General features: G+C 43.7%; 1 protein-coding gene across 1 annotated transcript; it reads right to left on the bottom strand.

Moving 5' to 3' along the window:
* Positions 1–6309: 6309 nt before the first annotated feature.
* Positions 6310–11942, bottom strand: LOC307025282 (uncharacterized protein; the record flags this gene model as incomplete). Its single annotated transcript, XM_079659920.1, has 5 exons — positions 6310–6539; positions 7749–7783; positions 8073–8137; positions 8746–9801; positions 11879–11942. 5 exons carry the CDS (start codon positions 11940–11942, stop codon positions 6503–6505), a joined length of 1257 nt encoding a protein of 418 aa, XP_079516046.1. The 3' UTR covers positions 6310–6502.
* Positions 11943–15403: the final 3461 nt, after the last annotated feature.

Consider the following 15403-nt stretch of genomic DNA (forward strand, 5'->3'; position numbering starts at 1 on the left):
TCCTTGTGTTTATTTGTTTGATTGTATAATGTCGGACATTTGGAGTCCGTCAGGACCGAGGGTCGGAGCAGCTCATAGAAGTTGCTTTAGAGAATTTTACACCCGGAAGTAAGTATTCTCTCCGCTATGTTTGACAACCCCCGCGATTAGTCCTCAAGCTGTGATTGGATGTTGGAATGCGCAGAGGGTTACGCCCGTTACGCCGAGTGTCAAACAGCACTTTGAAATGGGATGGAACCACGGCAGACTATCCAAAACTGGACTCGGACGGGTCCACCCCCCCCTCCCCCACCCCGTCCCCAGAACTACACATGCTGGCTATTGTGTGTTTTGCAACATGTTCTATGGCACGTCTCTACTGGGAGTTGTAGTTTTATAAGACGTTTTCGTATTTCCCATAATTATAAGTTGCCAGTATTAAACTGTGTACATCCCTGGAGGTTTAGGGGATAGGAAAAACTCAAATTTAAAACATATAATTAATACATGGGTGAAAATTGCTTGTGTCCATAATGGGCATCATTAATATATACCACATGACAGCTAAGGTCAGAAGAGCTTTATTTAACAGCTGGTCTTATGTCTGTGACCCCTCCTGTTGTTAATTGATAAGCCTGAAACATGCACTTGTCAAGGTTCAGAGGGACATTTAGCAAATATGGCAGTAGCCATCGATCATCTTAAGATCCATCCATCCATCCATCTTCTCCCGCTTATCCGTGGTCGGGTCGCGGAGGTAGCAGTTCCAGCAGAGAGCCCCAAACTTTCTTTTCCCTGGCCACATCAACCAGCTCTGACTGGGGGATCCCAAGGCGCTCCCAGGCCAGAGAAGAGATATAATCCCTCCATCTGGTTCTAGGTCTACCCCTTGGTCTCTTCCCAGCTGGACGTGCCTGGAACACCTCCCTAGGGAGGCGCCCAGGTGGCATCCTAACTAGGTGCCCGAACCACCTCAACTGGCTCCTTTCGACGCGAAGGAGGAGCGGTTCAACTCCGAGTCCCTCCCGGATGACCGAACTTCTCACCTTATCCCTAAGGGAGACACCAGCCACCCTGCGGAGAAAACCCATCTCGGCCGCTTGTACCCGCGATCTCGTTCTTTCGGTCATGACCCATCCTTCATGACCATAGGTGAGGGTAGGAACGAAAATGGCCCGGTAGACAGAGAGCTTTGCCTTCTGGCTCAGCTCCCTTTTCGTCACAACGGTGCGGTAAAGAGACTGCAGTACCGCTCCCGCTGCTCCGATTCTCCGACCCATCTCACGCTCCATTGTTCCCTCACTCGAGAACAAGACCCCGAGAAACTTGAACTCCTTCACTTGGGGTAAGGACTCATTCCCTACTTGGAGTGGACAGTCCATCGGTTTCCTGCTGAGAACCATGGCCTCAGATTTGGAGGTGCTGATCCTCATCCCAGCCGCTTCACACTCGGTTGCGAACCGATCCAGTGAGTGCTGAAGGTCGCAGACCGATGAAGCCATCAGAACCACATCATCTGCAAAAAGCAGTGGTGCAATCCTTAGTCCACCGAACTGCAGACCCCCTCCCCCACGACTACGCCTCGAAATCCGATCCATGTATATTACAAACAGGATTGGTGACAAAGCACAGCCCTGGCGGAGGCCAACCCTCACCTGAAATGGGTCCGACTTACTGCCGAGGACCCGGACACAGCTCTCGCTTTGGGAGTACAGAGATTGGATGGCCCTGAGTAGAGACCCCCTCACCCCATACTCCCGCAGCACCTCCCACAGTGACTCCCTGGGAACCCGGTCATATGCCTTCTCCAAGTCTACAAAACACATGTAGACTGGATAAGCATACTCCCAGGCACCCTCCAGGATCCTTGCGAGAGTAAAAAGCTGATCCGTCGTTCCACGACCAGGACGGAATCCGCATTGTTCCTCCTCAATCTGAGGTTCGACAATCGGCCTGACCCTCCTTTCGAGTACCTTAGAGTAAACTTTCCCGGGGAGGCTGAGTAGTGTGATGCCTCGGTAATTGGCACACACCCTCTGATCCCCCTTTTTGAAAAGGGGAACCACCACTCCGGTCTGCCACTCCTTCGGTACTGTTTCCGACTTCCACGCAACGTTGATGAGACGTGTCAACCATGACAGTCCCTCAACACCCAGAGCCTTCAGCATTTCTGGGCGGATCTCATCCACCCCCGGGGCTTTGCCACTGTGAAGTTGTTTGACGACCTCAGTGACCTCCCCCCGGGAGATTGGTGTCGATCCCCCTTCATACTCCAGCTCTGCCTCTAACATAGAGGGTGGAGTTGTCGGGTTCAGGAGTTCCTCAAAGTGCTCCTTCCAACGCCCTAACACTCCATCAGTTGAGGTCAACAACGTCCCATCCTTACTGTACACAGCTTGGATGGTTCCCTGCTTCCCCCTCCTGAGGTGTCGGACAGTTTTCCAGAACAACTTTGGTGCCGCCCGAAAGTCTTTTTCCATGTCTTCTCCGAACTTCTCCCACACCCGCTGCTTTGCCTCGGCCACGGCTGAGGCTGCTGCCCTTCGGGCCTGTCGGTACCTTGCAACTGCCTCGGGAGTCCCCCGGGATAACAAATCCCTGAAGGCCTCCTTCTTCAGTCGGACGGCTTCCCTGACCACCGGTGTCCACCAGGAGGTTCGAGGGTTACCGCCCCTTGAGGCACCTAGGACCTTGAGACCACAGCTCCCCGCCGCGGCTTCGGCAATAGAGGCTTTGAACACCGACCACTCTGGTTCAATGTCCCCAACCTCCACAGGAATGCCCGAAAAGCTCCGCCGGAGGTGTGAGTTGAAGGCCTCCTGAACTTGGGCCTCCTCCAGACGTTCCCAGTTCACCCGAACTACACGTTTGGGCTTACCAGGTCTATCCAGAGGCTTCCCCCGCCACTCGACCCAACTCACCACCAGATGGTGATCAGTTGACAACTCCGCCCCTCTCTTTACCCGAGTGTCCAAAACATACGGCCTCAGGTCCGATGATACGATAACCAAATCGATCATGGACCTTCTGCCTAGGGTGCTCTGGTACCACGTACACTTATGAGCATCCTTATGTTCGAACATGGTGTTTGTTATGGCCAATCCATGACTAGCACAGAAGTCCAGTAACAAACCACCACTCCGGTTCAGATCAGGGGGGCCGTTCCTCCCAATCACTCCCCTCCAAGTGTCTCCATCATTGCCCACATGTGCGTTGAAGTCTCCCAGCAAGATTAAAGAGTCCCCTTCAGGAGCCCCATACAGGACTCTTTCCAGGGTCTCCAAGAAGGCCGTATACTCTGAACTGCTGTTGGGTGCATAAGCACACACAACAGTCAGAGTTTTCCCCCCCATAACCCGCAGGCGTAGGGAGGCAACCCTCTCGTCCACTGGGGTAGACTCCAACAACGAAGCACCCAACCGGGGACTTGTGAGTATCCCCACACCCGCCCGGCGCCTCACACCTTGAGCAACTCCGGAGAAGAATAGAGTCCAACCCCTATCCAGAAGTAAGGTTCCAGAGCCGACGCTGTGCGTAGAGGTGAGCCCAACCAGATCCAACTGGTAACGCTCCACCTCCCGCACAAGCTCCGACTCCTTCCCCCCCAGAGAGGTGACGTTCCACGTCCCCAAAGCCAGCTTCTGTCGCCCGGGTCTGGTCCGTCGAGACCCTCTGCCTTCACTGCCACCCTTCTGGCAGCGCACCCGACCCCATCGCTGTTTCCCGTAGGTGGTGGGCCCGCGGGACGGAGAAGCGGAGGTGTAGCCCACGTCGCCTTTTCGGGCTGTGCCCGGCCGGGCTCCGTGGCAAGCCCGGCCACCAGACGCTCGCCGACGAGTCCTCCTTCTGGGCCTGGCTCCAGAAGGGGACCCCGGGCTTCCTCCGGGCCGGGTATCCTCACTTCGTGTGTCGTCTTTCATGAGGTCTTTTGAACCAATCTTAGTCTGGCCCCTTGCCTGAGACCAATTTGCCATGGGAGACCCTACCAGGAACACAAGGTTCCAGACAACACAGCCCCCAGGTTCATCAGGGCACACAAACCTCTCTACCACGGTAAGGTGCTGGTTCTTCAGAGAGGTTAAGATAAGATACTTTATTGATCCCAAGTTGGACTTTTTCGTTACAGCAGCATGTGTAACAGTTGTAAATATGCGGTGGTGTTTATTTGTAAATAATTTAGTATAATCACACAAATTCTATGTTTTATATTTAATAATTCTTTGTTCCTCATTTATTGAATGTTCAATGTTTAACAAGGTCAGAGATGAAAAAGGTCGGAGATGAAAAACTTGGGTCGCAGGTTCCTACTATAATAGCTTTGTCTGCCACAAAAAAGTAAAAAAAGTAACCACTTTCATTCAACTAGGCCAGTAGGTAAGGGCTTTCCACTGGATAATAACTGCAGCGATGTATATGTTTTAGCTGAATACACGTTTAACCCTAATTGATGCAGTTAGTCACTTCTTTAATGTTTGTTTTTTCTGATGTAAAGTCAAGGTTGTAACTGTTTGCAATGAAGTTGTGGGGCGCTGAACTGTTCCTTTGATTCTTTTGAAATATGATAGTAGTATAGCAGATAGCTTTTTTCTTATTCAAAAGAGGCCTTTAGACCATTAGTTTGTCTGTCTGTGTCTCCTATTAATATCTAAGCCTGACAAAGTATTGATATATTGCTTTCCTGCCATGTTAACTACTGTAGGCTATGTTTAAGCACTTATTTTAACTGATATTATACATATGTATTATACTGTCAGGTATTGAACATTCAATAAATAAAGAACACAGAATTATTAAATATAAAACACAGAATTTGTGTGATTATACTAAATGATTTACAAATAAACACCACTGCATATTTACAACTGTTACACATGCTGCTGTAACGAAAAAATGTCGAACTTGGGATCAATAAAGTATATCTTATCTTATGATGATCGATGGCTACTGCCATATTTGCTAAATGTGCCTCTGATTGGAACAAACCAACACATTCTCACTTATTAGTTTGTCTGTCTGTCTCTCCTATTAATATCTAATAATAAAAATATTAAAATTCAATAACGTGCTTCAACCAATAGGCTTGCTTTCTATCAGCTGTCCACCGTTATGGTGTAAATATCGCCTATCTACCAAATGGATCGAATATAAAAGTCAGCCGAATTAGTGTTGATACTGAAAGGAGACGTATTGCGTGAAAATAAATCTAAGATGTTGTTTAATTGCTGACATATTTATCATTCACGTCACGTTTTCAGTTTTGGGGGCAGTTCTTCCTGTTTGTCCAGAAGCCTTCTCATCAGGGCTCTATAAATACAGAACTACGGCAGATGTGTAATATTTAATGCAGCCGAACCGTGTATTATATTGCCGTTATGTCATGACCTCCAAAGAGAAAAGCAAGCAAACTCGGAATAAAGTATTCTTTTATTTTTAAAAAACTTTTCCGGATTTCACAGGAAACAGGGAGTCCGGCTAACTAAAATGTCCGTGCGGAAACAGCCGGACTCCCATAGATCCGATTACACACATTCCCTCAAAACTCACCTTTTCACTCTTGCCTTCAACTCCTAATCAACTAACCCCTTGCCTTTATTCCACTTAGCTTAGCACTTTCTACTTTTGTTGTTATTTTTGTTTTACTTGCTTATAAGCGCTTTGAGCACCAGGAAAAGCGCTTTATAAATGTAATCTATTATTAAATTAAAATAGACTACAAACAGTGTATTCTCAAAGGATTGAAGCATTGGCTACTTATTTCTTGATGTTTTGTGCATTAAGCATTCTGTTATTAATGTTTTCAATAATGTACTATCGTCTCAAGGACCCCTTGTGGGCTGCTTCTGTGTATTTCAATCAGGAGAGACTTCATTTTGTTTAAAGAACATTTATTGACACATGCCATACGATAAATGTTAAGTCTTTGGCGATTAGACCCCGATCCTGAAATGGTATATCTAAAGGGGGAAAAGCAGCCGTGAGCATACTGTATAGGGAACCCCCCGGGGTCTAGACACTGGTGATGATGCTGAAGATCTGGATTTGATGAGGAGATGGGATGAAGAGGAGGTGTGATGAGGTCTTTGGATTAGCTCTCCTGGCACTGGATGTGATGAAAGGAGGTGGATGGGGAGGAGGCGGGAGGCAGCATGAACACCTGAAATAACAGCTGACTGCCATTTTAAAGTTTGGCTCTAGCACGGTGATTGGCTGCTGGAGAATGAGGTGAAATGTAATATGTTAAAGAGAACGACTGTGATGAGCTGATTATATGCAGCTGCGGAGTGAATGTATATATATATATACCCAGTCTTCCTGAAAGAACTTGCGCTGAGCTTCCTTTTACATCAATATGCAATTCACCTGTGAAATTAATTGCCAGTGGCCATAAAACAATGCATACAGGGATCCTTCAAGTCAAAAACAATGTAAGTCTGTTGCAGTTGTTAAACTGTTGCACTTTAATTACATACAAACACCAAATCATTTTTATTTGCATTGCATTGGGATTTGCATGGAGTGGGAATCAGGCTGCTTGCCAGGATGGAGGCCAGGACATACCACTGAGAAAAAAATAAAATAAAGGGAGGGTGAAGAAGAATTAGTGAGCAGTAATACACATTCAATCGATTTTCATTAGGCTACTGTAACATTTGTATACTGTTTTATAAACGTTTGAAGACAAGTGCAGTGTTGTATGAAGTATTTGGTATTCCAGTGTATGGATGCAGCGATTAAAGGTAGGGTATGTAAGTTTGAGAAACCAGCTCGAGTGCGCTAGGATTTGAAAACACACAGCAGGAAAAAATCTGCCACTTCCTTACAGAGCCCCTCCTCCAACACACACGAACACGCACATGACCAATGAGGGCACGAGATAAGTTTGTGCACAGATGGAAGGCTGACAGGCAGGTAGGCCATCCAGTTATTTTAGCCGGGCCAGCTCAGATGATGGCTTCCAGAGAGGATATTTTTGTATGGATTTTTTGTCAAAGCACTTAAGATATTCATTGCTATCGGGATGTTAAGAGCATTCCATGGAATATAAAAAAAGTGTATCTCAAGCCGGTTTCTCAAACTTACCTACCCCACCTTTAACCAATGTCACTTTTAACAGTTCAGCTACACTGAGTGTTTTTGTTCTCACTCTCTAAACAACTACATTATGGTACGTTAAGGTTCATTACAGCAACTGTTGCTCATTGACAAATATGGAAAACTGGTTAATCGGGTTAATAAAGGTAAATAGGCACAGCAGCTGAAAATGCCAAAATGTTGTGGAAAGATCCTATAAAACCTCGAATTATAAGTACACATTCATCCATCCTTAGTGTAATAATTGTAAAACCCTGACAAAGGTGATGTTTCCTCAGACTATTATCATAACATCAACATGTAAAATCATTGCATCCCTAGAGCCTTACAGCAGAACATTTCAAGTGAATAATAACTACTCCAACAGGCACATTGTATTCCAAGATAAGGGATCAAATAGCATTTGATAGATTCGTTTGTTACGTTACAATTTGATCTGCCCAATAATAGGGTACTGATATATTACCCTTTGTTGTAGTTTACGGTTTCACCACTTGATTGTCACTGTTGTTAATTCGCACATCTGTAGATTAATGAACTTGTGTACAGCTGGTGCTACAGACAGCAGAACTTTTTGCATTTTTCTTTAACAAATGATAAGATAATGGCGTGCCAACAATTACCACAAATGTTAGCAGCACACATAGATTTAATTGTACAAAAGCAAATTAACATACCAAATGGTGCACTGGTAAAGGTGCTCCGTCCCCCTCTGTGGCAGGCAGACAAAGACATTGTACATCTGCATGTTATTTGAACGTTGAACTTTCACAAGTACTTATAATATATGTATTGTTCAAATAGTTTGCATATATTTAAAAAAATAGTCATGAAAAAAGACATCTGACAGACTTGAGGGATTTACAGGATGTTTACACAAATAGCTTAATATTGTGAATTGGACAACAGCATTCCTTCAAGGTAAGATAAAGTAATTGCTATACACATTCAGAAAAGTTACCCAACAGCAAACACTGTCATCCAGGTAATCATTATCCTACCTTCCGGTTCCTTTTCCTTAGTATTTCGCGGACAGGGAACACCTCGAGTTGGTTGTGAGAGCAATCTGTAATTGTATGGAATACATTATTTGCACAAATGTGCAGAACAGGTAAAGTACGTTTTGTATAGGGCTCAACTCAGAATGCACAAACATTTCCACTGTGTGACATAAGCACACTTAGTGTTTCCTACAGAGAAATCACAGAAGTTTAAGAGTCTACACATGGTTTTATTCAAAATCTTAGCTTCTCTGCCATTCCTTCGGGATGTTGCTGTGTGTGCTAATGGACTTATTACATACATTGCTTGCTACTGAGTGGATATGTTTTAGTCTTATATTCATTACACTGGGACTTGGGCTCTGTAGCACTATATTACATTAAGCAAGGATGTGCAAGCTTTCCATTCAATTATAAAGTATAGATAGGTTTTAATGAAGGTGACTTCAGCTTATCAGACAACATACATACAGGTTACTCTGTTGTGTCTTTGTTTTAACTCCAAAATGTGCATGTGTGCTAAACATTAATATAGCATCCATGCATAACATTTGAAGGCAAATATGAGTCCGGCCTTTAATAAATCAATGTTTGGAACATCTACAAAAATCGCAACATTAACTTACTGATGCTTATGTGGCATCTAAATGAGTAGAATACAAGCTAAACATACCTTTCATTTTGATGGTTCTTTTACGTTGCTGCCGCTTTGGTGGGATTTGGTGTGATGGTTCCTGGTGTGATGGTGGGTGGGTGATGGGAGCTTGGTGTGATGGTGGGTGGGTGATGGGAGCCTGGTGTGGTGGTGGGTGGGTGATGGGAGCCTGGTGTGATGGTGGGTGGATGATGGGAGCCTGGTGTGGTGGTGGGTGGGTGAAGGGAGCCTGGTGTGATGGTGGGTGGGTGATGGGAGCCTGGTGTGATGGTGGGTGGGTGATGGGAGCTTGGTGTGATGGTGGGTGGGTAATGGGCGCCTGGTGTGATGGTGGGTGGGTGAAGGGAGCCTGGTTTGATGGTGGGTGGGTGATGGGAGCTTGGTGTGATGGTGGGTGGGTGATGGGAGCCTGGTGTGATGGTGGGTGGGTGATGGTTCCTGGTGTGATGGTGGATGGGTGATGGGAGCTTGGTGTGATGGTGGGTGGGTGATGGGAGCCTGGTGTGGTGGTGGGTGGGTGATGGGAGCCTGGTGTGATGGTGGGTGGATGATGGGAGCCTGGTGTGGTGGTGGGTGGGTGAAGGGAGCCTGGTGTGATGGTGGGTGGGTGATGGGAGCCTGGTGTGATGGTGGGTGGGTGATGGGAGCCTGGTGTGATGGTGGGTGGGTAATGGGCGCCTGGTGTGATGGTGGATGGGTGATGGGAGCCTGGTGTGGTGGTGGGTGGGTGATGGGAGCCTGGTGTGATGGTGGGTGGGTGATGGGAGCCTGGTGTGATGGTGGGTGGGTGATGGGAGCCTGGTGTGATGGTGGGTGGGTGATGGGAGCCTGGTGTGATGGTGGGTGGGTGATGGGAGCCTGGTGTGGTGGTGGGTGGGTGATGGGAGCCTGGTGTGATGGTGGGTGGGTGATGGGAGCCTGGTGTGGTTGTGGGTGGGTGATGGGAGCCTGGTGTGGTGGTGGGTGGGTGATGGGAGCCTGGTGTGATGGTGGGTGGGTGATGGGAGCCTGGTGTGGTTGTGGGTGGGTGATGGGAGCCTGGTGTGGTGGTGGGTCTGCTGTTTCCTCTGGTTGCTGATCACATGGCACCGAATGTAAGATATAGCTATCGGTTGGGTTGGGTGGGTCTTGGGGTGGTGTTGGTGTGTCAGGGGTCTCTTCTTGATCTGGGTTGAGTGTTGTCCCTGAGTTTGCAGTACAAATCTGTTTAAAAGCCAACATATTTATTTATTTATTATGTATAATACCAAAATGTTGCATTGGTTAGTTATCTGTTCATATATATTTATACATATCCACATCTGTTTATGCAACCATTTCATTCATGCCTCCCCATTAGGGATGTTAAGATTCACCAATTCGCATCGGTGCACCGGCATAAACGTTCAAGATGCGAGTGCACCGGTTGAAAGAGTGCACATCGGCTACAGTTTGGGTTGAACTCGCGATACATTGATTGTAGCGTCACTGGTAAAAAAACGATTCATCCATATAATATCCTGTCAGCACTCAGTAGAGACGATTTGATGCCGATCTAGATCGATTGATTTTGATTTCGGAGCACTATGGAGGCCGAGAGTCTCAGTTATCAACACACATGGAAGTCGAAGAGAAAGAGAAACACAGCGTACCGAAAAATACCTACAAATCAAACGTTTGGCCAAGCTTCGGGTTTTTCAAGAAAGACGGTCAACTGGAAAAATTGCTCGCAAATTGTCAACGATGCCGTGCCGCTTTAGTAGTACGAGGAATTTAGCGACGCACATAAAGAGGCGACATCATGGCTACGGCTGAAAAGAAAAACCTGAAAGTTAGACATATGACTCGAGTGAAATCACTCAGTGAGGTGTTCTGTCAGAGAGTGGTGTTTAGTTTACAGCAGCCTGCGACGGCCAATAATAGTTTAAATGTCTTCCTCACTGTAAGCAGTTATGAAATACCTGTTTGTGAAAGGTTATTTGTATTCTTTATTGTTCAGATAGAAACCACTGCTTTCTGCTCACTGGTGAGTTAGCCTATGAGTGTTAAGCACATCAGGCTGGCAGCTGTATGGGCATTGCACTATGGTAGTTGTTATCTGCACATTGTTAATCATGGGCAATGTATCCTTAAATTCTTTCACTGTGAGGTGTTATAGAATTGTACTCTGGAGAGTTTTTTAAGGTCAAAAAGTTAAAACATAAACAGCATGATGGGATGTGCAGTGCTAGTAGAGAGAACCAAATATGTAAAGCACTTTTTTGTTAATGTATGATTTGCTTAATATAAGGAATAAAACAAAAATCCTCTGTCGTACAATATTGAAGTATCATTATTTTCCATCGTGTTGAATCGCATCGTATCGCCCCGTATCGTATAATGTTGAATCAAATCGTATCGAACTATATCGCAACAGGGGTGAATCGTATCGTATCGCATCGCCTGGTGTTTCAAATGTATCGTTAATGTATCGTATCGTTGGCAACGTATCGAGATGCGCATCGCATCGGCCTCAGTGATGGAGATGCACATCCCTACTCCCCATATTAGTATTTCATTTTACTTTATGTTTCATCTTATTCTATTTTAGATGTATACATTTGACTTATTCCTGCATGTTAGTTTTGTACCTACGTTGTTGGACTAGTTTCTTCTTGCACTATTTTATTTCTTCTTGTACTGTTTGTATGCTGCATTGTTGGAGGAGCCTGGGAGTTAAGATTGTCATTGGCAACAACTACGCTGTAGCTGTGCATATGACAATAACACCTTTGAATATTGAATGTTTGAAAACAGGAACATGGAATACACACACATACATTATAAAATATGAAATTAGGCAAATGTGCAAAACATGCAAAAAAAGGCAACCCTAATCTACCTAAACTGTAAAAAAAAGTCAAATTGATTGAGTATGTTTATAAATATTTATAAATGTTTACAGCAATCAAACTGATCGCTTCAATATTTGCAAAAGTCAATGGTATCCCCCACACTGGGTTATCATTGGAAAATGAAAGTTTGATAAGTGAACAAAATGTATTTATTTAAGTTTTGGCCTGCAATATAGTTAGTACTCGTATGTGAGATTGTGCGAGAGCTGTCACTGGCTTTATTTCTAGACTTTGCTATCCATATGTGTAGGTGGGAAAGATGTGCTGGGTCAGGTCACTTGAGAAGACGTGTGTGGGGGCCGGAGTGTCTTCAGTGCGCTCTTTGTGCACCACAGAACGCATTGGAGACACAGTCTGGTACTTGCATCTGTTCTGCTATTGTTTACTGCTATTTCATGTTATCTTGGATTTTTTTCATCAGCTGTGGTGCGCTCCACAACTGACCACGAGTGTCAGTACTATACTGTTTCAACCATCTCCTCTGCGCTCCGATGGTGGGGAATGTGATGGCGAGACAGTGCTGATGAAATACTAAGTGGAATTTGATTTGAGATTTGAGTTGGCTTACTTCTTTTACAATTGAAAGATGCTTATGGAATTAGTTATGGCTCACAAGCATATGCACAAATAACACTGATGGTTTGAATGTAAGATCTTTAAGAAATGTGTGATATTAACTGAAATTAAATATGTGAGAGGTTATATGTATAATGATGCTTATAACATGTATTTATACAATCTGGCTTCAATTCACCACCTCACAATATGCATAGACAATGTCACCATAATCTTCTGTCAATTAAAAAAAATATATAGATTACAACTTTTGCATGGGAAGTGGCATACACCTCTTTCAAGCCCTGTTTTGTGCATACATAACAGTTATAAATGAGACCCCAGCTCTTTAAAATGACTCTCTTTGTTGCTTTGAAATAAACAGGACAAATCAACACGACACATTGTATAACAGATAGTCAATATATGCATGAGTGACTCGTGCAGATGTTTATTAAATAAATGCAATCTCACCTGCAACCATCAGATTGTAGATGACCTCCACATTTTCGAGGCATGTCTTGGATTATGTGGTCAGCTGGGCATGCGTGGGCATCAACACCTTTGTTTTAGATGCCACCCTCTTGCTAGGGGGATACGCCAACAGCAGCAGGGGCTTCAAGCCAAGGGCATGCAACTTTTCCATCTGGGAAAGTAATTGTTGAGAGGTAGAGAGATCAATTAGATAAATACACAAAACTGTTGTTTACATTTGTTGAATTTATCTGCAAGCTTGCCCTGAAGTAGCATCAAAATAAATCATCTACACTAATATCCTGGCATCATAATAAAAACAATGATTTGTTCATAATGTTTTGTTGAATACATTTGGGATTTTTAACTTATGAGACATTTCCTAAACTTCCTACACATAATAGTTAATTCTGTTTGAAAATCCTTAATCCTGAATTATATTCTCATTAAAGGTAGGGTATGTAAGTTTGAGAAACCGGCTCGAGATACACTTTTTGTTATATTCCATGGAATGCTCTTAACATCCCGATAGCTATGAATATCCGAAGTGTTTTGACAAAAAATCCATTAAAAAAATTCATCTGTGGAAGCCGTAGTACTGTAAAGAGCACGACTAATTATTTTAGCCGGCCCGGCTGTATAACTGGACGGACTACGTGCCTGTCAGCCTTCCATCTGTGCACAAACTTATCTCGTGCCCTCATTGGTCATGTGCGCGTTGGTGTGTGTTGGAGGAAGAGCTCTGTAAGGAAGTGGCAGATTTTTTACGGCTGTGTATTTTCAAATCCTAGCGCACTCGAGCTGGTTTCTCAAACTTACATAACCTACCTTTAATGATACAATTAATACTGTGGATGTGAAGCAATACCAGTTAATTTATAATCCTCTGACAAAGTAATAAAACTACTTTTCACACTTTTGGTGAATGAGATAATTCTGTAAACTACATACCAGAATGGCGGCGTCATCAATAACGTGGGACTTGATTCGGTTTTTTGTCATTGATGACAACCACTGCTGCTGCTGGCTTTGGAATTTTTCTATTTTCTTTTTCAGTCTCACATTTTTGGGCTGTGTATGGTTACATACTGGGCAGATTTTATTACCACAGTAAATACTTTGCCTACAGCTTGGGCAGGTCTTTTTTTGGGACCCTCCAGCCATTTGTAGGAGTGAGAGAGTGAGTGATTAAAAGAGAAAGTGAGAGAGCGTGATTGAAAAAGAGAAGGTGAGAGAGTGATAGAAAGAGAGACAGTGAGAGAAAGTGGCTCTTAAAAGTGCCATTGGTTTTATATGTGTGTGTGTGTGTGTGTGTGTGTGTGTGTGTGTGTGTGTGTGTGTGTGTGTGTGTGTGTGTGTGTGTGTGTGTGTGTGTGTGTGTGTGTGTGTGTGTGTGTGTGTGTGTGTGTGTGTGTGTGTGTGTGTGGATATGTGTGTGTTGGTGATATAGAGTTGTAAAGAAGCTGTAAAACAGGAAAAATAAAAACATGATTAGGATTATTTAGAATAACAGTAACATCTGTCCATTACTCTATTATGCAATAATAATTTAGTATATTTTATACTGTGCATTATTAATTTCACTTGTCATCTCTTGTTTTTGTTTCTTTAATCTAGAGGAGTATTTACTGGAATTTATCGAATCTGTCTCACACTACATTTAAACCATTCCCATTTACTGAGAGATGACATATCCAAAGCCAGAGTTTCTTTTATCAGTTGTTTGATATTTTTACAAAAATCTGCATTCTCCAAAAGACTATTATTGAATTTCCATATAGGTTTAAGATTGGGACTGAAGTTGCATAGTAAAAAGGACAAAGAGATGACACAGTGATCAGTCCGAGGTGATGCTGAAATGTCACACATTATAAAATAAACTAATAGAGATTAACCAATAATCGAGCATAGAACACTGACCATTGTTAGAAGAGTTAAACCAGGTATATTGTGCCTTTGAGGGATTATTTATTCTCCAAACATCAGTTAAATTAAGTTTAGAGGCCAAGTGAATAATAGAATCATTAAAATTATGACAATGTCCCCTTAAAGGAAGACGATCTAACCACTCATCAGGAACTACATTAAAATCCCCTCCGATTATAATCTTATCAGTCATAAAAAGTACTTTCCATTCCTCAAATATTTGGCACAAGATTGAAAGAAAATTATTGTTTTTAATCTTTCTGTTGTATCCATAAACACACACCAGTATGTAATTATTCCCATTAACATCAGTCACAACCATTAGCCAATGACCGTTTGTATCACTCCTGTGGTCACTCCAGCCGAATGTGATGTTCCATGGCTGAAAAAAATGTTGTCTCCCCATTGTACTTTCCAGAACTTAGTGTCTGCCTCTGCAGAATGAGTTTCTTGCAGAGAAACACAATTTGCCTTTTGTTCCTTACAAAAAATAAAAATTGCCTTACGTTTCACATAGTTTTTTAGCCCCCTAGCATTTAAGGATATGAACGATAACATTGAAAGAGCAAAGATAGAATCCTTAAGAAAATGTGCAAAGGAATGCTATATCGATGCGCAGGAGTGAGTAACGTAGCCCTTAACAAACATATTTAGTGCAATAGCTCACAACATTTTGAATATAACCTGAGACAAGTCCAATCCTAAAAACACTCAAACTGAGAACTTCAGCATACCTACTGAGGACCGAAAACCTGCTCCCTGTCCCTCCAGTTAATTACTGCGCTGTTTTTCACGTTATTCCGCGTCCACTCTTTTGTTGTCAATCAGCGCGAAGCCTTCCTTCGGAA

Source organism: Notothenia rossii (genome assembly GCF_949606895.1).
Source record: "Notothenia rossii genome assembly, chromosome: 11".
In the NCBI taxonomy this organism is placed as follows: Eukaryota; Metazoa; Chordata; class Actinopteri; order Perciformes; family Nototheniidae; genus Notothenia; species Notothenia rossii.